At 47.6% G+C, this 23941-nt stretch overlaps 3 protein-coding genes across 3 annotated transcripts; 1 reads left to right on the top strand and 2 right to left on the bottom strand.

The window, feature by feature from the left end:
* Nucleotides 1–7691: 7691 nt before the first annotated feature.
* Nucleotides 7692–9056, top strand: H6S33_006617 (uncharacterized protein; the record flags this gene model as incomplete). Its single annotated transcript, XM_044838107.1, has 7 exons — nucleotides 7692–7756; nucleotides 7813–8032; nucleotides 8127–8166; nucleotides 8232–8371; nucleotides 8538–8579; nucleotides 8889–8915; nucleotides 9000–9056. 7 exons carry the CDS (start codon nucleotides 7692–7694, stop codon nucleotides 9054–9056), a joined length of 591 nt encoding a protein of 196 aa, XP_044689435.1.
* A 3318-nt stretch (nucleotides 9057–12374) lies between these two features.
* Nucleotides 12375–13274, bottom strand: H6S33_006616 (uncharacterized protein; the record flags this gene model as incomplete). Its single annotated transcript, XM_044838096.1, has 3 exons — nucleotides 12375–12740; nucleotides 12805–13073; nucleotides 13130–13274. 3 exons carry the CDS (start codon nucleotides 13272–13274, stop codon nucleotides 12375–12377), a joined length of 780 nt encoding a protein of 259 aa, XP_044689434.1.
* A 4859-nt stretch (nucleotides 13275–18133) lies between these two features.
* H6S33_006615 (uncharacterized protein) lies at nucleotides 18134–22237 on the bottom strand (the record flags this gene model as incomplete). The annotated part of the gene is made up of 11 exons (XM_044838085.1): nucleotides 18134–19000; nucleotides 19129–19195; nucleotides 19379–19422; nucleotides 19640–19737; nucleotides 19896–19950; nucleotides 20049–20525; nucleotides 20599–20846; nucleotides 20928–21022; nucleotides 21168–21178; nucleotides 21292–21905; nucleotides 21997–22237. The coding sequence occupies 11 exons, from the start codon at nucleotides 22235–22237 to the stop codon at nucleotides 18134–18136; spliced, it is 2817 nt and encodes a 938-aa protein (XP_044689433.1).
* Nucleotides 22238–23941: the final 1704 nt, after the last annotated feature.

Here is a 23941-nt window from a genome sequence, read left to right as displayed (position 1 = left end):
TTTCATTATTTGATTCGGCCTTTTTTATTTCGGGGGCTCTGGCGAGGATCTTTTCATGTTTGCGGGCTGGCGTTAGGTGCGCTTCATAGGTTGTACAGCTCCAAATTGATTTTGGAGAGGATGTTGATTGGATTGAGTTCCGTTTTTCTTTGGCGAGGCGCGAGGGATTCTTCTCTTTCGGCGCCTTTGTTTGGTTTAGTTGTACTTTAGTGAAAGAAAGAAAGACCATGTAGGACGATCAGAAGCAGAATAAATAATCGTGATGTTCTATCTTTTGATCTTCTCCGGACGTGTCCACCATTACGAAGGCTTGTGTTTCATCGATCGTGCCTGCATCAGGCGCGTGTCAATGATTTGCCCGCCACTAGCTGCTCCGGCGCGCACGGGCGCAAATCACGATGTGTGGTCTCGAGATCATAACGGCGGCTATCTCATAATTCGGGCTCAGGGCTCCTGCATTTTCTCTACTCTAGATCTTTCTAAATCTCACCTGTGTTTTCATTTCTTTCACCGTGATTCCCCAGGTGCTTAGTCTAGCTAGAATACATGTATCTGACAAATGTCGCTTAACCTCATGTGCTACCTGTCAGCCTTCGGATAGAGCGAAAGAATACTATTGAGACCTCTGTAATCTTCCAAGGGATTCAGCGCGGAGATAACGGGGCTGATCATTTCCAGCGCATTGATAGAGCCTGATTCATGTCTGATCACTCGTACATGAGGGTTAGGGTTTGTGGCGTTGACTGCTCGCCAAGACTTTGAATGCATTATGATTTGTTATTGGTATCTTATAAGCACATCGAAGTGTTTGGACCGTGGATCAGGTTCTACTAATCGATGAGTTGATTTAGGTTGTAACACAGGTCGAGAAACCTTTCGAGCGTTTTGGACCCAAAAACAGGAGGATATGATATCGAGTGATATTACATGATCCTGAAGAATCAAGCAGTCATCAAGAAGCTTTGCCTTTTCAGAGCATTGATATTTGATTAGATACGACTAGTACAGTATATATAGGAAGGGAATACATCATTCAAGACTAAGATCTCCAGACCCCATCGACCATGGGAGTAACATTGTGCATGCCCACCGATATCTGCAAACGGATATTCTCAATTTCACTTCATTGTGACTTCAAACCTCTCTCCATTGCATGCTGTAAATTAACTCTCATCGTTTTTAGCCTATTTTGTATACGTCAGAGTTGGGATGAATATTAGTCTAATCAGAGTTCTGAATAATTCTACTGAACGAAGAATACACCAGTGTGATATATTCCCACCATTACAATCCCCTGCAGTACGTCTGAACAATTCCTACGGTATATCATTTTTATTATATGTGTTCTTTCAGTGACATATCTTTGACACATCTCATAGGAGTATATCGTTTTTAAGACTTTCTCTTCGAAATCTATCTATCTATACAAAAATCGCCAACGTCGAAGATGAATTAGATCTTTAGGTCAATTTGCCGCTTGCTGAGCTGCGATTCTTTGAGCATGTATATATATGTTATGAAAGAGAATCGAAATGACCCTTGGAGTAGTGAAAATTCCGCTCTCAGCGACACAGTACCGAGACATTGGTTCTGGTCCAACCGAACGTACCCAACCACGAATGGTCATAGATAGCGCGCCCCATATGGCCATTCATGAACTGAAATTTCATATAGGAACATTCCCGAGTGGAGTTAGTCATAAAACCTCGACTCACAAAAGCCCATCCTGTGACAAGTACGTAAATAGTAAATCCGAGCCTTTCTGTACTGTTAATTCATCGCTTTTTCATGTGTCCATGGAGGCTTCATGGGCGTTGCAGTCCTACTCAGATATAAAGGGGGAGATACGTGTCCATTTGCACGAGTATGTATCTTGATCTTCACTTTCTTACGTCCCATGTGGATATCGGGGGCTTGCCCGTGATGCACAAAAATACTACATCTTATACCGTCTATCATTAACGCTCATCTCCTGGTAAGAACGCTGAAATGTAAAGTTTTATTAACGAATGGGGTGCTCTGATCGAACCACGAACCCCTTCCATCCACGATCCTCTTCCATCCACTAATATCGAATGTTCGAGGATTGAACACTTCATGATCAATGGCCATGTAATGTCGTTTAAACCAATTGATAGGCTTGTAGGCCTTTCTGCAATACCTCTATAGCATGTCGTCCCTGAAACATAGTAGCAAACTCGAAATTTCAAAGACACCTTGTAATCCTGCATATCACTTCGTTGCACAGGACTCCAGGCATGCTTAGTAACTACTTTAGTCATCATCGTGCTCGCTCATGGCTTAGATCATTCAAGGGTAGCTGCGTCTAGGCTAAAGGTGAGCTCGAGAGGTGTGTGCCTGGCCGGGTTGACATCCTACCCGTACAGAGCTTCTTCCACGTCCTTCCGTTTATTAGTTATTGACCTTAATTTAGCTCATATCCACCCATTTTCTATGAGTTTTATCGAGATGTAATTATTTAATATTGACTACTTCATACTCGAATTTATGTAATAGAGTAACTGATACTTCGAAATTGACGGTTGCAAGAGGAAGCAGATCAGCGGCGGAGCCGAAAAGCTGCAAGTGCAGAGTACGGGTCATAAGTCGAATTCTTTATATTTTACTAGAGTCGACTGTATGCTTAAGCTTCAGGGCACTGCTAAGCGTAGCGCAGCTCCAGTCATATATAAGTATATGGAACGTCCTGTCTGCGGTTAGTCAGCGCTCGTTGTTGGGTCAGAGCACGTTCATAGTTAGGTCTGAACAAATATGGCTACGTACAGCTTCTATGTATGAAGTGAAGTATAGAAAATCACCTCCGAAACTTGAGCGCCTGTGAAGTGACACGTACTAAGTAATTTGATAGACACTTCTATTGATGATGACTTACGAGGGAGGAAGAGTCCACCACCCTTTAAACTAGCCTAATGATACATGTTGGCTTCTGTCAAGACTTATAGTACAGTGTCCTCTCTAACTAGACTTGCCCCCGTAGCTTACTCATCCTTATACCCCCACGTACTACAAACTATGCATACTGCAGCCTGTGTGCCAACACTTCGCAATTTGGCAGGGAATGATTGAGGGGAACTTATTTCCTGGCCTGTTATACGTACCCTTCTGATATATTATACTTATTCCTTCACGACGGATATTTACAATGGCTCCAGAATTCATCGTTGATGTTTGAAGCAGCCCAAATGGCCAGCAAATTAGTAGAACTAAATTATCCAACAGTATCAAAGGAGGAAAGGCGGAAGCAGTACATGCCTAGCTCAGAATAAAGACAGTATATATCTTCGAGAATAGACCTATCATGCTTAATATCACTTTGGGGGTCCGCCGGACCTAGTATTCGACAGGCTTAGTATTTGATAGACTTTGTGACTTTGACTTGGAGCTTTACGATAACAACTATTGTGAAACGAACCCACTTCGGTTCATCACTTATATTTAATTCAATCATCTTTCAATACAGAACACTACGAAATGAATTTTGTCCATGAACCGGTTTGCGCTACAATACCGTAATTAAGGAGCTTGTTCTAGGCCTGGAGAACAACCGCCGGCATTGCCTAGGTACCAAAGCATCCTATATTCATGATTGAAAGAGAGTTGAACAAATGATTATAAACCTGTGCTCCATCAGGACAGATAAGTAGTGAATAAACCTCCCTAAAAAGAAAGAAGATCCCAAATCATTCCTCTTGAACTCGACACATCCCAGCTTCCGAGATACATACAAAGCCTAATGGCGTGGTGATCACAATAAAGACCTACAGGCGTGAAAGATAAATCTACAGAAGGTGATGTGAGTTTAGGCCTCATAGGCACGCGCAGATCAGTAGAGATACATTCAGTTATAATACGATTGCTTCTTGTTCCATTTTCTGTAGAAAGCTTTCCATAACAGCTTTTCTTGGCATCAGAGTATTCCTCTTGTTTCAGTTGAACAAATTATTTATGCAAGGACCTAGGATGATCCTAAACCTCCGATGATCTCCCGAAACAAAATACTTGATTCTTGTATCATTGGTACTGAGCACTACACGTTGAGTAAAGAATAAAACCGGCTAAACCCTGAAATGGCACAATCCGTTGTGGTGTAATGGTTAGCATCAGTCGCTCTCACCGACTAGATCGGGGTTCAATTCCCCGCAACGGAATAACTTGTCATCAAGGAACAGCTTGAAACCCCTTTTTTATGACAACTATTTTTGAAAAATTTGCATTTATTTTATTTGCTGTCCGCTCCGATTGTTTTCTGTGTCCATGCTAGACACTTTCACGTGACTGGGTTGATCGTCGGGATCTAATCAGATAATCTACACTGCATGCTAGTACCAACTCTCAAATTTAAAGACTGGGGTAGAAATAAGGTTCATTACATCTGCATAAACTGTAAATGGCAAGTAAATATATCATTTCGAACCACTCCGAGGGAGGGCTTACCTGCAACTACTACCATATCACACCTCTTAATAGTGCTAAATTTTAAGCGATGGACTCTGATCTACACGAGTTGGAAATGATGCAATAACGAATGATATATACCGTCAACAATCAAGGTTACTGACTATGCGCATACCACTCCCATACCACTCTCTTAATATTACATTCCCCACAATATCCCTCCTGGCGGAATAATGCACCCCAGGAAAACTTGCAGCATTGAATTCGCAGTAACACCTCATGATCATTACCTGAACAACCACCATTCGAAAAGAGCCAATGCAAGAGTTGCTGCGTAGTAGACGATCATTGATAGCAAGTATGGGATGCATATTGGACCAACACCGGAGAGCTCCACCGTGCGAATCAAGCAATCAATCGAACTCAACCGCGCTAGCAAAAAGCAAAACCGAGTGATAATTTGTGAAGGATGTAGAAATTGATTGGTTGATTGATTTATCCATCAAGTAGGAAAAGCACGTAAACGCCGATCATAGTCCACGGCTAGATTCTTGACCATAGGACATAAAGCCTGCGCGGAGTGCAGTGGAAACGGTGATGTCTTGTTCAGCTTGAGATATATAGAGTCGGGATTGCTACGTACAGTTTAAGCGCACCTGAAAAAAGATCAACAGGCGCCTGCCTTTTGATTGGAAAGGTTAAAGTAATAGCGCCCGTGGCTTTTGGCTATGAAGACTACGGCTCGGTGGAACGAGGACGTCCAAGTGAATGTGACCATGTTTGCTATATGTCATGTATTAAAAAAAAAAAAATTCTCTTCATAGATCAAAATTATCAAAGCATAATACCTTAATAGGAAGCATCATAGGTGGTAAACATCCAAAAACGTCCAAACATCATTTCTTTCACATGGTCCTATAGCTAAATATTGCCTTGGCTCTGTACAGCGCTCGTTCGGTCGTCTTATGGTCACACGTGTAAACCAACCGAATGAAAAACGGGACTGAACGAAGATCTTGCACCTCCAATCCGCATATTTCAGCATCTCGTGTTCCACCTTCTCCGCATCAATAAGATTGAGATTTGCAAGATGTGCACTTTCTGTGTCACTCGTGCTTGTTGTGCGCAAATATATGCGATTGACGCAATAAGATGATAGAACGAGACTCTCTTTGGACAGCCGTCGCGGAATCCCCTTTTAAGTGCACAGGGCTTGTGTTTACGTCCCTCCTCTGCCTCGATCGTTTTCTCGCTAGTTGAACCATTGATCACCACTTTCCCTGTACCACCGCGATGTTGTCCGTAGTGACGGCTCACACTGTCTTAGACCTTCACCATCAGTGGCCCCCGGGATGCCGAGGTTTCACGGCGGTACGGTAACACGACAAGGCCGATAGATATGTCTCGAACACAGTAATTCTTATTTCGTTAACTGAAGGTCGCTGAGACATGTGCACTTGACCGATAATCGCTCTTCCGTCTGCTCAACAAGACACGGACATGTGATTTGCAATTGGGTAATCTTCAACAACAAATTTCTTTTTCCTGTCCGTATTTTCCCTCTCCACTTCCGACCTCATCCATTGGTATGTACTCAGCGCCCTGATCCGAAAAAAATCCCCGGCATTTCGGTCCACAGCATACCCCGCTATATGCATGAAATTCCGGCATGACCGCCTTGACCGAAGCAGGCGAAATTACAACCCAGTGTCCCAAACCACCATCGTGGAACTAAACCATTATGCATCGTTGCTGTATATGTGTAATAATGTATACTACATATATTATATTATCACTACATGGATGATATTATCACTACCATCGCTCTCTGGCTAACTTGTCAAAATAACGATTTCTGGCCATGGTGTAATTACTGGTGGCCCCGATCCTCAAACCCGTTTCTTACGCTGGCTCGCAAAGAGAACCCCTTTAAGCCGTGTTGGCTCCCGGTCCGCTTACTTGTTATCAAATGCATCGCCGGCATGGTCTAAATGTATGTACAGCAAACAAGCTGGTGAGGAATCATATCTTGAGCTGTGAGATAGCATATATACACGTTATGATAAATACATCCTGATTAATAGTGTACAGCCATGTATTGCTAGGCTATGATACTGCTATATATGTATTATCATGAGTGTGCACTCAAGCATGTATGTAGCAACTCCTCCATGCTGTCATGGTCCGAGAGTGCATCTCTGACCGGCACCCTGCATTTCTTTGACGTTTCCTGAGTGCTCGCGATTTGGCCATCCTTGTATCGCTCCGGCCAGTTTGCAAAGCTTGATTGATTACCTTTGTGAACCACACACATACTAAGACGCACACACACACTGACACACACAAACACACACACACATATACAACGTAGATACACACCACTGGGTGCTCATGCCCATAACGAGCAGTTCTTAAATTTCTCGTATCATGTAGGTACAATAATATACGGTGTTCTATCCTACCCTATCAAACAAGTTATGGAATCACGCGATCAACGGATAATACACTAATCACGTACTCTTCTCTCCAAAGATTAAGATTGAAATCTCACAATAGATTGTGCAAATCATCCGGATCTCACCGCCCACGATCAATATGTCTGACATTAGAGACTTTGCGCAAAGTCTCTATTGTCTTCTGCATCTTGATCACACCACCCAGTGACAGAACCCTAGCCCTTCACCTAGCCCTACACCTAACCCTGCGTTACAGAACCCAGGTTTAAACAATCCAGATTAAAATCAAGTAGATGTTATAATTATCGTCGGTGCTTGCGGGAGATGATGGATGTGGCCAGAACACTCTAGAGCACTGTACTGAGCTTAGGCTATTCAACATACTATGTGCATGGCTAGCAGGTAACGTGTTCATATCTCGCGAATACGTTGATTGTTGTTCCCGGGGAGGGCAGCGAGACAGACACCGGAACAATTCGTTCTGAGACTAACATGTTACCAGGGCCAAAGTTCCTGTTTAAAGAACGGAAGAGAGAAAAAAGCAAAATATGTAAGTGAAAAACGGGAATGAAAAATTCTCGCTTGGGAATTGCCGTAGAGTGCTAATGCTTTAGTTACTCCACTCTAGAATACCTACATACTTTACTTTGCTTAGATACGCGGCTGTGAATTATTATTTTTTTCGGCGGCGATCTGCTCGCAGGGCAAGCTAGGACGTAGGTACATAACGGGGCGTACATACGTGCTCTTAGAGAGAAGAGCAGAGCAGGGGACCGGGGGGGGCGGTTTAACATTTCAAATACACCGGCGTATCGCATTATGCCCACCACACCGAGTGAAGCGATGGTGGTACGGGACCGTTTCACGATCGAGAAGTGGTCTAGGTGGGTTGGCTGGCTTGGGTTTGGGTGGGGACTAGGGAAGGGGAGGTGGGAGGGAGGAAGAAGCCGGAGGAGGAGGGTGACTTTTCTTGCCCTGGCTCCCTCCATAGTGATACTCCCCCTACATGCCAACATCTATCTCATCTGGCGAGTGTTACCGGGTTCGTGGTTATGGGCGGCTGGATGTACGTTCGGTGGATGGTGATGGTTGTGGGTGTACGATCTGGACGTGGATTGAAGGATCGTGGGTCTTTCAAAGGGATGTGTACTCTACATGATGTATGTACATGTAGAAGCTACATTACCCACATGCTCTACCTTATAATCTTTACTGACGTTTTGCCTTTGATCTGAGTGTAATATGTACATGCAGTCTGAGGATTTGCACGTACAGCAAGGAGAGACAGCTATCTGTACGAAGTACATCATTGTGAATCATGGATTTTTTTGAATTGGAATGGATGACATTACTTTACAGTTGTCCGAGCCCGTACAGCAGTACAGTACTACCTGGCTGCACAGAAACCTTTTTTGCAGTCCGGTGGATCAATACATCCAAGATACAGGGCTAGGGGTCTCTTCTGGGTTTCTCCGTTTGATGTACTCGAAATATCCAAGGTACATGCATACATCCTAATTTACTCTACTCTATCTTGAATCGTTCAATATTCTGCTTGCATATTGTGGCACCCGCGAAACACTGGATGTTGAAAGTGGCTAGTACAAGTACAGATGTTTAACAGGTGTGTGTTACACAGGTGGCTAACGACACTCTCGATAGCAGCGCCAATCAACGTCCTCTCTCCCCTCTGTCTCTAGATTCCCTGTAACCTCTCACCATCCTTGTCCCCTCACCAATTGAAAGGTCGACATCTACATCAGAACAGGAAACGTAGAGCCTCCTTTGCTTAATCACAGGTCAATTGCTATTCACACCGAGGGGTAAACATGTACAGCGAGTGAGGGACTATGCCTCAAACTCTCCTTCATCCTTGGGGCCCGGGGCTGCGGGGTCGATAGGAACACAGCCAACCCTGACTGACAGTTGTTTTCCCTGCCCCCCCCCCCCCCCCAGGCGGCCTTTCCTTGGCAGCATACAACGGCTGATTCCTGTGCATGACGTGGCCAAGAGAAGACTTATGTCGGTGCGGTGAGCGAGCAGGTAGGGTAGGCAGATAGAATATGTGCAGCAAGCAAGCAAGCAGGCAGCAGGATTGAAGGAATGCTTATCAACGCGAATATTCAGCTATCAGGACAGCGAGAGGCAGTAGTGGCTTCACTTTTATCTATGGTTTGGGTTTGAGAGAATATTGTAAGCAGGCATGATTTCTCGAGAGGAAGCTTCAACTTCCGAAATTTCTCGCTTCACGTACCTTGCTAGGCCAATGCAAACCCCAGGAATACGAATTTAAACGACATTAGTCGCAATTGAAACTCACCGCTGGATTCCATCAATAATCCATCCACCCACCCTCCCAGTACACTACCATGCTCAGGTACCTACCTCTCTATGTGGGTGTGTACCACTCTATGCTACCTATGCGTTGCTTAAGGCCAAGCAATTAACTGTGCTTTACTACACATATGCATCTATTCTTTGAAGATCATAGGCAGTCAGAGTCTGTGCGGCGAATCGATTGTGCAAGGCACAATCATTTACTTCAGCTCGCAGCGTGATTGGCGAGAACCTTGATGTTCTTCTGATAGAAGAGTAGGCAGGTGCACGTATGGAGAAGAGAAGGGGGCAACAAGTAAATCAAATTAAAGCCTGACTGACAGATTGTGGAATTGATTGACAGCAGTAGAGATAATAAAAAAAAGGCCCACAGATATCACCAACCAAACCCATCATCACCATCATCATCAATGCCCTTCCTGGAGTGGGTACCGTAGGTACTCTATTGCTGGAATAACTCACGTCCCTCGAACAAGCTTGGTTTCTGGTTGCAGGATGGAAAGTCCGTGTGTGCGCCTAAAAATAATGTAGGTCGGTAGACGAAAAGGCGAACCAGACGAACCAGGGAAGAGGTTTGTTGGTGGGAGATAAGAGGTTATCTGCTCTACCGTATGTATGCGACCAAAGTAGCCCCGGGAGAAGCCCGCGGCCCGTTGCTCCTACTCTTCTTCCTCCTTTCCCCAGTTGCATCTAGCAGGAGTAGAGTACTATACCTGATTGTAACCAAACGGCCACCGTCTCGTCTTTCGTCTCGTCATAAAATGCATGAGGATGAAAAAAAAAAGAGACGGACGAAATTAGATGGAAGGCCCGTAAAGTAAGCATCTGGAATAGGAAACGGGGGGAAATTGCAGCAAATCACTAATTGAATCACACCAAATTCCGGCAAAATGGACTTGAGTTGGTAAGAATGGGATAGAGAGAAGAGAATTGCATGCCAGCGTGGCCAGGCTCAGCTACCTACCTATTCGTACCGTATGTATAAATTATTTTCAATAAACGCGAAAAGAGAAGGGGCATAGAGAGGGGCAGAGAAAAAAAAAGGGTCAAGGATGAGGCAGAGATAAATACGGCGGGAAAAAAACATCTTATTAGTTTATTATGTACCCAGCCCGAATGAAACGTGCGCGCGACAAAAAAGGGTTAGAGTTACCGCCTAGGGGAGGGATGATGAGTGACCAGGCCAGGAAAACTTACCAATTCAAGCGATACCATGCCTTATTGGGGGCAATATCAGCTTCTCGTTCTTCATCTTCATTTGTGGGGCTTCTTCTTCACTCTGCGCTCATCGACTTCATCCAAACACCACACCGGGGAAACGGCTTTCATCCTCTGGAAGAAATGTCACCCCTTCGTGCCTTTACTTTGCATTTACATCTACATGAGGATATTTTTGCGTCGAGCTGATATGCACGGCGATATGGACCTTGGAGGGGCCGTATTATCATCATACATACAACAGGGAGGTCAATGCGAGGGCAATTGTTTCGAGTGGGTATTGATGGTACATTAGTGGTGGATTCACACTCCGTGATACATGTACTATCTTCCATCAGGTCTGTCCCACAGCCGGGAGAAGCAGGAACTTGAAGGGGGGTGGTGGTTTCGGTGATATATCATTGTTGGCATAATAATTTTTGCAAGGCACCGTGGGCCTGAATTCCAGCATACTTGCTGCTAACGTGATGGGTTCGGACGGAAGAGGCGGGTGGGTTTTCTGAGGGTGTGCAGAACAGGTAGATTTTCCAGCTTCTGGGGGCGGGTTCTTTCGGGCATTTTTGTAGTTATCTCCGGCGGGGGGTGGTTGTGCTGGTAGAGGGAAGCTGGAGGAAGAGGATGTGGAGAAGAGAGGGGGGGGGGGGTGTATGTACATCCTCGCTCAGATCATTGGTCCTTGCGGTAATTGAGCAGTGGTCGGATCTGGATTGGTGGTGGATCAGCTTATGTATGTACTTTGCTCCACACGTGCACTATACTTGCTTTCGACCACCATGAGCAAAACATGCCTTTTGGTTTATTTCTAATGGTGTCTCCAAGCCGGGGAAAATAGAGAACTACTGCAATGTAGGTGTAGCAGCTAGCTAGCTAGCTAGTCGGCTCTTTTCTCAGGTGATGGACGATAACGCACGTTGTTTAATTTTTCTTTTTTGTTTCCATTTGTTTCTGCGCTATCGAGTGATGTGGGGTGATTCGAGCATGAGGTAGGTACGGGTTCCAAGAGTACGTACGGTTTTTTCCCCACCGGTACGTATACCGGTACCGGTACGGGACTCCACCACCTCCACCACCATAGCTACGGCCCCTCCATTCCTTTACGGAATGTTCCTTGGAAACAAATCTGTGTCTCACCCACCTGATCTGGTGGCGAACCTGTCTGAGTCTGAGCTTGAGCTTTCTGTGGGAATATCGAAGTATCGACAGAGGGGTTGATCTGCTGGTACGAGGGGATCTGCGGAATATCACTCAATCAATCTCTGAGAAAATCTATCGAGAGGTTTGGTTCGTATAAGGTAGATAGTTAGGAATCGACGGAGATGTTGGAAACAGAGTTGAGTTCGTGGGTTTCGAAAAAAAAGAGGTATTCTTTATTCTTTCGAATTCTTCTAGAGTAGGCGCTACCGATACAAACATTGAAACAGGGATGGATAAAAAGAAAAGAAAAATATAATACAAAAAAGAAAAGAAAAACAAAAACCAGATCTCATAAAGAAGAAAAGGAAGAAAAAAAAGAAAGGAAAATATATACAGCAGAAAAATAAATAAAGAAAATCTTTTTTTATCATCATCGTTAGATCATCAAAAATCATTTTTGCATCCCATCCCATCCCGTAGTACATCTAAACCATTGTAAAAGAAGAGTTTCCAACCTTCAACTTCCGCCAGCAGGAGCCGTCCGTCGTCGCTGTGAGTTTTTTTTTGTGTGTGGAGTATATTGCGCCGCCACCCCCCATCTCTCCCGGATCCCCCCATCGCCCCAATCCCATAAACAAATAAACTCCTGTAGTTTTTGCTTTTTTCAAAAATCAAAATGACAAAGGAAATGTAGTTTTTGTAAAGGAATGTACTCTGTGTAGAGAGATTATGTTTATAAGCCACCCGTCGTAACATAGGAAAAAGTAAAAAAAGAAAATAAGTTTTTAAGAGAGAGCTAGTCGGGTTTCCAATCTATAGGCTCCCCTTCCTCGACCCATCCTCAGACGAACCAAACTCGAAGCCCTCATCCTCAGCCGGATACGGGAATGAGCAGGTTGATGCGCCATTTGGCATCCAGAACATCGACGCCGGGTATAGCCTCGAGCTGGGGTTTACATGGCAACTTGCGCACAGCGGCACATATGGAGATGTTGGCGCGGTTGTGGTGGGCGACGGGTGCTGTGTGGGTGGGTCGTATGTGTCTGCGAAGCGGTTCCCCCATGGCTGTAGCATGAACGAGGAGTCAGGGGTGTCGTCAAAGTGCGCCGAGGGAGCTTCGGGCGATTTGTGGTAGAAGAAGTTTGATGAGAAGTAGCTCTCGCTGTTTTCAGACTTGATCTGGAAAAAAAGTGCCTATTAGCTTACAATTTCGGGGATGTCTAATGAAGAGCGGGGAACGTACGAATTGTAGCCTGGGGTCGAGCTTGTCGTCGTCTGAAGCGATGTTGAAGAGTGGCGAAGGTGGGAGCGAGTTTGGTGAGCTGGCGACACTACTATCTGCGGAGGAGGAGGAGCTCGAGGTGTTGATCATGGTGGGGGAGCGGAGGGGGGTCTCGAGTCCGTCGATGCTGCTGCTGATTGATGGGCGCTGCTTCTGGCGGGAGAGAAATGCATTTGAGGCCTTTCCTCTTTTCTTCTGTTCGCGCTTGTATTCACAGTCGAGGCCAAATACTGGGTTGCGTTAGTTGAAGTTTTCTTTAAACCTGAAGCTATGATTACCAACTCACCAACACAGTGTTCGCAGGGTGTCTGGCCGTCGCATTTTGTGCGCAGCTGGTTGCAGCGGTCGCAAGCGCGCGAGACTCGCTGTCTTGTTGCTGTGGATTTCCTTGAGCCGATTCTTGAGCTTGTGGTGTGGTGGAGGGAGATCATATTTGCGGTGGTAATGATGGTTGTGGGAGTTTTGATGATGTAGTCTTAGATGATGATGGCGTTGATGGCGTTGATGGTGATGTAGTTGGATGAGAGTTAGAGGCAGGTAGTAGTGCTAATGGTAGTGGTAGTGATAGTAGAGGTAGTGATAGTAGAGGTAGTGATAGTAGTGGTAGTGGTAGTGGTAATGATAGTAGCAGTAGTGATAGTAGTAGTAGCAAAAGTAGTACTAGTGGTAATAGTAGTGGTAGCGTGGATCTTGAGAATACACGATGGATCGATGATTGATGATTCTTTTTTCCTTCGTTTCGGCGGGCTGTCGTCCACAAGATATATCCACGAGATGGGGCCCCAGGAATTAATTAAATGAGGTATCATATGTTGAACATGCACGTAGCTAACAAGTAGGTAAGCAAGCAAGGTTAGGTTCGACAAGAAAATGCCTAGCAGTACTTGCTCATTCTCTCTGCGAACCGTACGTAATCTGTCTGGCCTTCTCAACACGCCTAGGGGAGATGCCGACGGGCCCCACCATGTCTTCCTGCATGTGGGTGCAGAGAGACCATGGCCTGTCTCGTATCACTTCGATAAGGTGGTGGCCGTGAAAAAGCGGTTAGGGTAATAATCTGAATTCGAAGACAGCCTTTGTAGGCCTAGTTTTGTCGCTCTTGTATTTTTTTTTTATTTTTTTTTCATTTTCTATCATATGTACGTATGGCTCACAGCTTGATGGCTTTCACAATTCTCGCACATGTTCTCACCCAGGTACCGGAATACAGCTAGAAAAAGAAAAAAGGAACGAAAATTGGGAGCATGGAAGTCCCTAGGAAGAGAATGCTTAAGGGGCGGTGGCTTTTTTCGCAAAGCAAAGAAAAGAAAAGAAAAATACTAAAAAAAAAAAAAAAAAAGTGTCTCTACTGCTGTTGTAGCTCTACCAGCTAGCTAGCTAGTGTTCGGGAATAATAGCTTGTGTGAAAGAACACAATTTTTTTTCGCAGAGAATAAGAAAATAACATGTACCCATTTTTCTACGCAACGTGAGTCCCAGCTATTGGGTCCCCACCACTACATACGTCCCACCACAACCAAACAGAATAAGGTCAGAGAGGTAGGGGAAGAACAGATGATTCCCTCAGCTCATCATCATCCTTGGAACCGGATTTTTTTTCTTCCCTTCCCTGATGGTATTTTGCTCCGTCCGTACTTTGCAAGAGAAAATCTGGCTCGAGCTAACCCCTTCCTAATTCTTGATGCATATTGCGTTTTGGAGTGTTGTCTCCCAGGGGGAACTTACTTGTGAAAAGGCAAAAAAAAAAGAATAGAATAGAAAAAAAAATAGGTTTAGGAGCAACGAGCACATATATCATCAATCAAGCAAACGCAGAAGCAAGCGGGATGCATAACGCTGATCCTAGGGGACCGGTCTTAAATTCTTATTTGGCGGCTTAAGGATGAAGGGACGGGGGTAGAGGTGGGCAGATCCCCCTACTCAGACACATACATACGGCGGAGGATGTTAAACAAGTCCTAGTTTCACACAGACACACACATACACTATATACAACCTATACACGCTCACAGCACAACCTTATGCATGTATGTGCGTTGTGTTGCGTGCGTCAATGACATATATAAGTCCACTCGGGGAAGCCTTCTGGGTTCCATAACGCACTTGCTTGGACCTTGGGAGGGAGACTTTACATACCCCAAGACTTTTGGAATATATTGGGATGAATTCGGTTCGTAGACTGGTTGGAACGGCTGTCGGTGAGTATTGTATACAGGTAAGGTATGATGTAGGGAGGGATAAACCGGGGGGGGGGGGGAGGGGGCGGAGGTGGAAGGGAAGAGGGGGGGGGGTGTACTCACTTGCTCACTCAACTCACTTGGTTACTCGTTCACTGAGTGCGGTGCGTCGGTTGCCCTCGTTTCTGCTTAGCTGCTCCATGAGCTAGGTACTCTACGGTGAAGAAGAAATTCGGAACTGGGGGAGGGAGGGATAGTCAGAGAGAGAGAGAGGGAGTGAGGAAACTAGGGAAGACAAGGAAGACAAGGGAAGGGAAGGGAAGAGAAGGGGAGGGCTGTTGAAGGGTACCAGGATTATTAACCGAAAAAACCTGAAAGAGGTTTACTCTGTCTATCTATGTAATGTATGTAGGTGCGCCCTGACCAACCCTCGCTGTTTGGCCATATATCTTGATAGAGAATTGATTGGGTTGATAGATACGTACATGTCCTGTTGAGTAGAGTACGTCGTCTCTTAGGCCACCACAACCACCACAACCACCACAACCACCACCACCTACACTGCCTAGTAACTAGTTACCAGCTAACCACCACTGTTCTCTTTCTCTCTCAACACCACAATCAGTAACCAGCAGCGTAGCTCTTCTCCACCTCCGCCTCCACCACAACCTCCACAAAGCCCACTAATACTCCACACCAACTCATCAGTCAGCAAAGCACACACCCGTCTGCGACCCTGGGAAACAATAGGCTGATTCCCACATCTTAAACGAACAAACTAAACCAACATTGAATAAACCCACTTTCTACATAATCTATAATTACACCCAGGGCCTGGCACTCTCTTTTTTTTTTTGCCTTTCATTTCACAGATTTCGTTTTATCTTGCGCCATTGCACCTTGATGGCGTACCATACCACAGCTGCACCTGCTCTACATTGCACCGTACCACTCTATTCCCCCATTTGAACATGAGAGAGTACAAAGAGAGGTAGGTATGTTGGTACCTACATGGCCTTTTTCTTTTCTTGCCCCAAATATTAGGGTACCTTAGATAATAACACCCCCCTCCCCTCCTTATCGCTCTTACCCCCGGTCGATCACCTGCAAGCGACACGGCCTAGCGGAGCGGATGCGGCATTTCGGACAAACTTCGGTAACCTCGGCGAAAATATTTTCCTCTTCTTGTTCTTTTCTTCTTGTGTTCTGCGTGCTGAGATTTGTATGGTGTGTGTGAAGTGTGTGTGAGTGATTGAGTGAGTGAGTGAATGGATGTGTGTGATAAAATAAAAATGGGAAAGAGGACCCTCGCTCGCTGCAAGTGGTAACACCTCTCGTCTGTGATCGAATCACATGAAAGAATTGGGTTGGCTTTACTTCTCGTTTCTTTTTTCACTTTTTTTCCTTACTTTTCTGGTGGTCGTGGTTTTATTTTGGTAGCGAGGGGAGCAGCAGGGAGCCAGTTATAAATTTTCCCGAAATTGGATGCGCTGCGCTGACGTTTAGGTGGTTGGTCCGTTGGGTTTGGGCCATAGCAAGGTGGTCGAGGGAAGGGAGGGTTGAAGGGTCGAGGTCCCTTCACGACGACATGGGCCCTGGCTTTGAGGTAGTGATAGATAGAACGGGTTTAGTCCACTGTGCCCAATCTACATACCTTTTCACGCTACATACATACTTTCTCTACTCACACTCTAAAAACCTAGGTACCGCTCATACTTAACCTCCATGACACCCCTCCACCGGTACCGGTACCCCCCTTACCCCCCATCCACTCTCCCCCCTCGAGCCACTTTCACCGCACCGCACCGCACCGCCCTGATGCAGCGCGCGCATACATAAATCCCTCTCTGCTTGCTTGCTCAGAAACGAAAAGCGCCATCATGTGTGGTGCCTATATCTGGTTGGCCCAATCCTATTGCATGTTTCCAACCATGGCCACCCCCCCCCAAAAAAAAAACCTACTTCAGGTAAAATACTACATATCTTTCGTGCAGTGATGTGATGGGGTATAGATAGTGTAGGTAGTATAGATAGATAGAGGGGGAGGGGATTAATAGATAGCTATGTACATATCTTCTTACCCTATAGTTCTCGGGTGTTGTTCCCGGATTAGTCTTCAAGACGAGATGCACATAATATCGGCGTCGCGGTTGCGGAATAATTATATTCGCTGAATACACAAACAGGCGCCGCGCCGGCGCTGTGCTGGTTGCTTGCCTGCTCATGTGCTGTGCTGCTGGTGGGCAGAGATATAGATAGCTGGTAGTAAGCAAAGTCAACAACAGCTAATAGCTGGTGCGGGGTTGGGGCTCGGTGGTGGTAACATTCACAGATTATCACTCGGCCCATGCAATGACATCTGGATTGGGAAAGTGGCAATCGGAATGGGTGAGCCAGAGGGAAACTAGTTTTTCCCCATATCGCTCTCTGCCCTCTGTTTCGGTGGTGGTGCGGCGGCGTTGGATGAACGTCTTCGATCCTCTGAATGGAGGGCCTGGCTGGGCTGCAGGGAAGAGCTGTGCTGGGCAACCAACCCACTACATACATGCAACCACTAACCACTAACCACTAACCACCAACCACCAACCACCAACCATGATCAATTGCAACCTTCAACGAACCACCAACCAACCACCAAGCTGTGCCCTGCGTAATACATAAACATTTCCTCTCTTGTCGCTTTTTGGGTTGTATTTATTATTCACCGCTTGCACGGCGAAACTATGTAATTTTTCTTTTCTTAAATCAGATTTCCGGCCGCTGCACCAGGTCCAAAGTGGAAAAATATATTGGTCCACTCCACTCTGATGTCTTTTTTATCCCACAAGCTTGTTGGTCAGAGCAAGAGGGAGAGAGGAAGGAAAAGAAAAGAAAAGAAAAGAAAAGCAGGAAAGATTCGGAACGACCGTTTCCCTTACTATATGTACTCTCGTGTACGTTTCTCATTGGCTGCTACTCTTGACTACATACATGAATGGTACTGCAACCCTCACACTCTTTCTCATTCAAACTTCTCCCCGACCCCGCCACAACCACCCCCCTCCACCTCTACTATGAGCTATCATTCAATCTATCATACTTGCGTACCTACAGTGATCCAACCCCCATGTAGTTTACAACCTAATCACGAAACCTGCCGTCAAGGGTAAACTCGTAGCGACCACCAGGACCTTTGTCTCCGCGTCGTACGTGATATCACCCCCGTCGAGCACCCTATCATTGACCGTGACCTTCCTCGGCTTCTTGTCTACGCCCAGGAACTTGACCGTCTTGACGCTGATCCCACTGTCGAAGCCAAAGCCCCCTGTCGCCTTGAGCACCCCCCGGAAGTAGGTAAACGAAACATCCACAGTTGCTTCCTGCTCAATGGAGACGCCGTCGTCGAGATAGAGCGACCCCTCCGCCCTGTTGTCCATCCCCGGCGCAACGACGAGCTCAAAGTCCTTCTTGCGCAGCTCGGCAGTTGTCATTGCGCTCTCGGAGCGCAGGGGGATGATGCCGCCACCCCTGATGTGCAGCGGGATCGAATCAAAGCCCACGTCCTCCAGAGTGACGTTCTTGCCGGCGCCCTGCACGGGGGCGAGCGACTCGAAGTCGTAGAAGATGTCCTTGGGCAGGTAGATGTCGACGGAGGTCGCGTTCTCGGCCGTGACCGGCGACACGAGGATGTACGGGCCGTAGAGGAACTGCATGTCCACGCCAAAGGTCTTTTCGTCCTGAGGGTAGGCAAAGAAGAGCGGGTTCAGCGCTGGCGTGCCCGTGGTGTGCTGCAGCTGCAGCGCCGTGTACATGTAGTCGAGTAGGCGGTAGCGGATGTTGATGGCCTTGCGGGCGGCCTGGGCGACCGACTCCCAGCGGTAGAACTCCTGCGAGACGGTGGCCTCCTGGACGTTGTGGTTGCGGTAGAAGGGGTAGAAGGCGCCCAGGGTGGCCCAGCGGGCGCAGAGCGTCTCGGTGGTGTTGCCGCCGAATCCACAGACCTATGTGCGTTCCCGGGTTAGATTGGATGTACCCCATATTGGAATTGTTGGGGAAAAGAAAAAAGAATAAAAAAGGAATAAAAAATAAATAAAAAGAGGTTGTCTGATCTGGATGGAATCTCACGCACATCAGATCCAACTATGGGGATTTGGTAGATGCTGGCAAACCCGAGCATGTGGGCGATAGAATCACGACTGTTTGTTTCATTTTTCTTTATTTTAGTATGTGAAGCTTTTCAAAACTCCGATATTCTCGTGGGCACGGACGTCTTCCGCCAGGTCAGATTCGCGGGGGGGGGGGGGGGAGATAGATTGGGGGGGTTGAGTGGGGGGGGAGGGGATTGGCAGAGACGGGGGCGGCGGGGTGTTGAAACTTACTAGTTTTCCCAGAACGAATTGTTGTCACCAAGCCATTTGAATACCTGTCAAATATTCCCAAATTAGTAAATGAAGGGGGCGAAAATAGATTAATAGATTAAATTTTTTTTTTTTGATTTTGCATGGCATGGCATGGCATGGCGCACCACCACCATCATTCCCAGCGTCACCGCAAGGGAAAAAAGAGAACAATCATTTTGTGAGTCTTTTGCGGATTTGCGGATTTGCGGAGACGTTGCGGAATTTGTGAGTGCTACAAACCTTGGCGCCAGCACCAGCAAAGGTGCTGCGGGTGATGATCACTGGCCTCAACCCTGGGCGGCGAGCCAGCATGGCCTCGCGAGAAACAACGCTCATCACTGAGTAAAGCGAGAAAAAAAGGGGGTGTTAGTCAGATTCTCTCATTGGACAGCTGTCCCGTTTCGTCTCGTCTTAATTGTCGACATGTCTGGGGAAAGAGGTAAAAAAAAAAAAAAAAAAGGAAATAAAAAAAAAAAAAAAGAGAGGATTGACTTACTGCTCCCATAGAGATTGTGCGCGTCATATTCCGTTATTCCGTTTGCGTGAACAAGCTATTGTGCCCGAACGATGGAACCAATTAGCACCGGTTTCAAACAGGACTGGGAGTTGAGTTGTATCAAGAGCTTGTAAGTGAAGTAGAGGCACTCACGTCAGTGTCTGCCGTTCTGTCTGAGATGCCGTTTGGCCAGTCGTTTGCAATCGCGTACGGGGGATCAATCAGATCCTCCTCCACATCCCCGCGCTTGACCTTTGATTGTTTCTGCTGAGTGAAGGGGAACCCTGGCAGCTCGCGCGGGGGAGCTCTGACCGGAGGAGCTGCCGGGGGCATTCCTCGGTCAATTGCCGTCTGCTCAGGATCAACGCATGGATAGTCGCAGAACTTGATTGAGAATTTGTCAGTGTTAGCTCTTTGTTCTTCTTGTTCTTGATTGTTGAGATGCAGGCTTTGCTGGAAGTGTTTTGGCCGGGGTTTTGGGGGGAGGTTGGGGGGTTGGGAGAGTGCTTGCTGGCTTACGTTGGTAGGCTCGTTCATGTCAATCCAGAGACCGTCAATGTCGATACCAGTCTCTGGGTTGAAAAACAGCTTGAACTCGTTTGTCCACCAAGCCGAAGCGTTGGGGTGCATCTACGCATTTCCTCATATTAAGAACTGGCCCAGTGCGAGATAGAGAGATAGTGAATAGAGAGGAGAGACGCACGAAGTCCGGATACGCAGTGACACCAGGCCAGACCACCGCCTTGTAGATGGTCCCGTTGTCCTCCTTCAAGAACACGCCGCTCTCCACGCCCCTATTGAACGTCGGATAGTCCGTGTACGCGACGGCAGGGTCCACCATCATCATGTAGTGCTGATCATGCTCGTGGAGGTAGTCCACAATCTGCCTCATGCTCTCGAGCGGGAAGTTTCCCTCGTCGACCGTAAAGATCCATCTGTTGCTCATGTAGTCTACATGCCAATGATATCGTTAACACCACAAGCACCAACCACAAACACCCCGAATCTAACAGCGCTGCAGGCTTCACATACCGATATCGGTCCACATGGTCTCGAGCGGGATCTCGGCCTTGCTGTAATTGGCAATCACTTCGGCGACCTCAAAGGCATCTCTGTACCCCCATCGACTTTAGGGTTAGGGTTGGGGCCAACGGTCAGCTACTATTTATATAAGACGCCATCTGAGACATTGACCACCTGCACGGGGAATGTCGGGGGGGATTGGGGAGGTGGGAGGTTTGAAAAAAAAGCAAAAGACCAGCACTAGCATACCATTGATGGAACTACATGTGCGAACGTTACAGCGCTTGGTTAGCATAATGACCACACACACATACACGCTAGATGACGAAACTGGAATATGCATGGAAAGGGGGAGAGAGATCCCACCACTTACACCGAGATTCCAGTACGGCGTCATGGCCGGCAGTCCGGCCACCTGTGCATACTGGCGCGACACATCAGCGGGCGACGGGCCAGCAAAGAAGTAAAAGTCGAGGACACCGCCGATGACGTTGTACTCGAGGCTTGTGCCCGTGGCCTTGTCCGCCCTCAGCTTGATGTCCATGCCGTTGCTGTTGAGCAGGAAGACACCGTGGGAGCCCGTGGTGCGGTGCTCAATGTAGACGGGGTGCACGCCGTAGAGGTTCGAGTCCTTGGGGATGCCAAAGGCGTCGCGCGCCCACATGGTCCTCGTCGTGTTGCGCTCGTCCAATCGGAGCGTCTCCGAGTGCTCACCGAGGCCATAGATGTTTGCTTTTTCGGGGAGGCTCGTCTTGACGCGGAGGTACTGGTTCTCGAACACGAGGGGGTGGTCCGTAGTGTCGAAGAGCGTCTCGCCGTTGGACCTGCGCACGACGGCGAAGGAGAAGGGCGAGGGCGTGATGTCGAAGCGGATGTGCGAGCGGGACGAGTACTGGTTGGGCGTGCTGGAGGGGCGGGGGAAGGCGGACTCGGGCACCTCGTAGCGTTGGTTGTGGGGGTCAAGGATCTTGACATGGATGCGCGAATCTGGGGAAGCACGACAACACGATCGATCAGTCTGGGTGGAAATCCGGGGACGAAGGGCATGAGGGATAAGTTAAAGTTGGTATAAACAAACCATCATCATACGTGACCTCCAGACGCAGCTCAGCAATGTCTGCACCGTAGATGTTGCAGCCCTTGCCCGCGAGCTGGAGGTCGGCGGTGAGGGTGTTTGCAGTCTTCTTGATGTTTTTTGCGTTGTAGCCAGGGCAGGCGTCCACGTCCACGGAGCGTTTGTGCAGCGAGGGGACGACGGTGGTGGCACTGCCTGCTGCAACGGCAAACAGCAGCGAGAGGGTGTAGATTCTGTACTTCATGGCTGGAGAGGGAAACCTTCACTTCGGAGCACGTACGATAGGATGATAGCAGGAGGAGCTCTTGTGCGTACGGTCCTGACTGCTGCTACGTACTTGTGTCGTGGGGAATATATTCGTCGAGCGGGAGCGTGCAGTTATATCTTGCAATCCGCAGAGCACGATAGCCCGTGTGTACCTTCCCGTTCAGCAAGGCCTCATGCTCACACGGGGACATGAGTACAGAGAGAGACACGATCAGACCGCGATGTAGAGTACCTACAGACAGTACACCGACGTACAGAACAACAGACTCGACTCACGAGAATTACCGGCGGCATACAGTAGCTGTCGATGCTCCATGATCTCCGCGAAGCCGTGAGTATCCCGTTCCAAGCCCCCCAGGGCCAAAAGCTAGACGCGGCCGGGGAAAAATATGCATAAACCTACGACATGGACCGCATTCAGGCACGAGGGTTGATTGATCTGCATACTCTATTTCCCCAGACCGCTGCCAATGGACAACCCGACCAGGTGCTTAAACCCTTTGCGGGGGATAACCCGAGGATTGGCCGAGATCTCGGTACGGATAATCCTCGGGCTTTTCTGTGACCCGGTTTCTGTCTGTTTCTATCGACGTTCTTTCAGTCTTTCTGGGAGCGTGGGGTTTGGGGCTTTGGGGTTTTGGGGCTCTGGGGAACGTTTGTGGGGACTGATTGACACGGGGAATGCTCGGTCATGCTTCGGAGAAACTGTGCGGAGAATTCTGGGCTGAGAGATCATTCGATTGTCGCGGTTTTCTCCGTGATGTATAGGATGTATGTAGGTTATGCCGTGAGAGGATGCGCACCCGTAAGTCTACAGCAAGTACCGTCTGTTGTCGTCCGTGATGACATCTACGGAGGGGCCAAATCAGGTATTGAAAATACACACCAGAAAAAGGCCGGTCTTGGCACCGGGAAAGGCTTGATGGCTGAATCGAACGAAGCCTTGGAGCTAGCTAGCGAGTGGAGTGTTGAACCAAACGAGGTCTTGAACATCCCCACTGTGGAGTAGAGTAGAGTACAGGGCTAGCAAGTAAGCTTAACGAGGGTTAACGAGACCACCGAGGGAAGGGATCACAGATGGCCATGGGCCCTTAGTGATCGAGTGAGAGAGAGCCTCACTTTCCCCCTCACCTACCACAAGAAGTCTAGGCCCGCCCGCCAATCACAGACAGACTACCCATCCAAGTAACGCTTCCTACTAATTCTATTCCCACTGCCAGAAACGGTCAACCACGTTTCTGCCTGGGCGGTGATCCTGCCATTTACTTGCCTGTAACTACATGTATGTAGATCAAGGGTTACATACTTGTTTGTTTGCCATGCTGGCCTATGCCCTGCCTGCTTGCTATGCCTCGGCCCCACCTAACCCTGACAAACAAATTGGCCAGCCATACCCCCACAGCCAAACCCCGATGCCCATTGGCTGTCTAGACCTGCTCTACAATTGGAAAGTACGCTTCCGCGCCGAGTTTGAAACGCGACGGGTGCAGCATAGCACACACATCAGCCTCTTGTTGCCGGGCTTGGTAGGCAGCAAGAGCACAGGGTACGGAGAGTAGAATAAAATAATTATAATTAATAGAGCGAGAGGGATATGATGTATGTACTTCGCAACGTTCCGAGGTGGTCACGCTGCATTCCTCACAGCTCTCGTCGCAGAGCTGAGCGCATATATAGTGGA

Source organism: Morchella sextelata, assembly GCF_020137385.1.
Source record: "Morchella sextelata strain SCLS chromosome Unknown scls_21, whole genome shotgun sequence".
Lineage (NCBI taxonomy): Eukaryota > Fungi > Ascomycota > Pezizomycetes > Pezizales > Morchellaceae > Morchella > Morchella sextelata.
The sequence above is the reverse complement of the archived record's forward strand: the minus strand, read 5'-3'. Positions and strand labels throughout refer to the sequence as shown.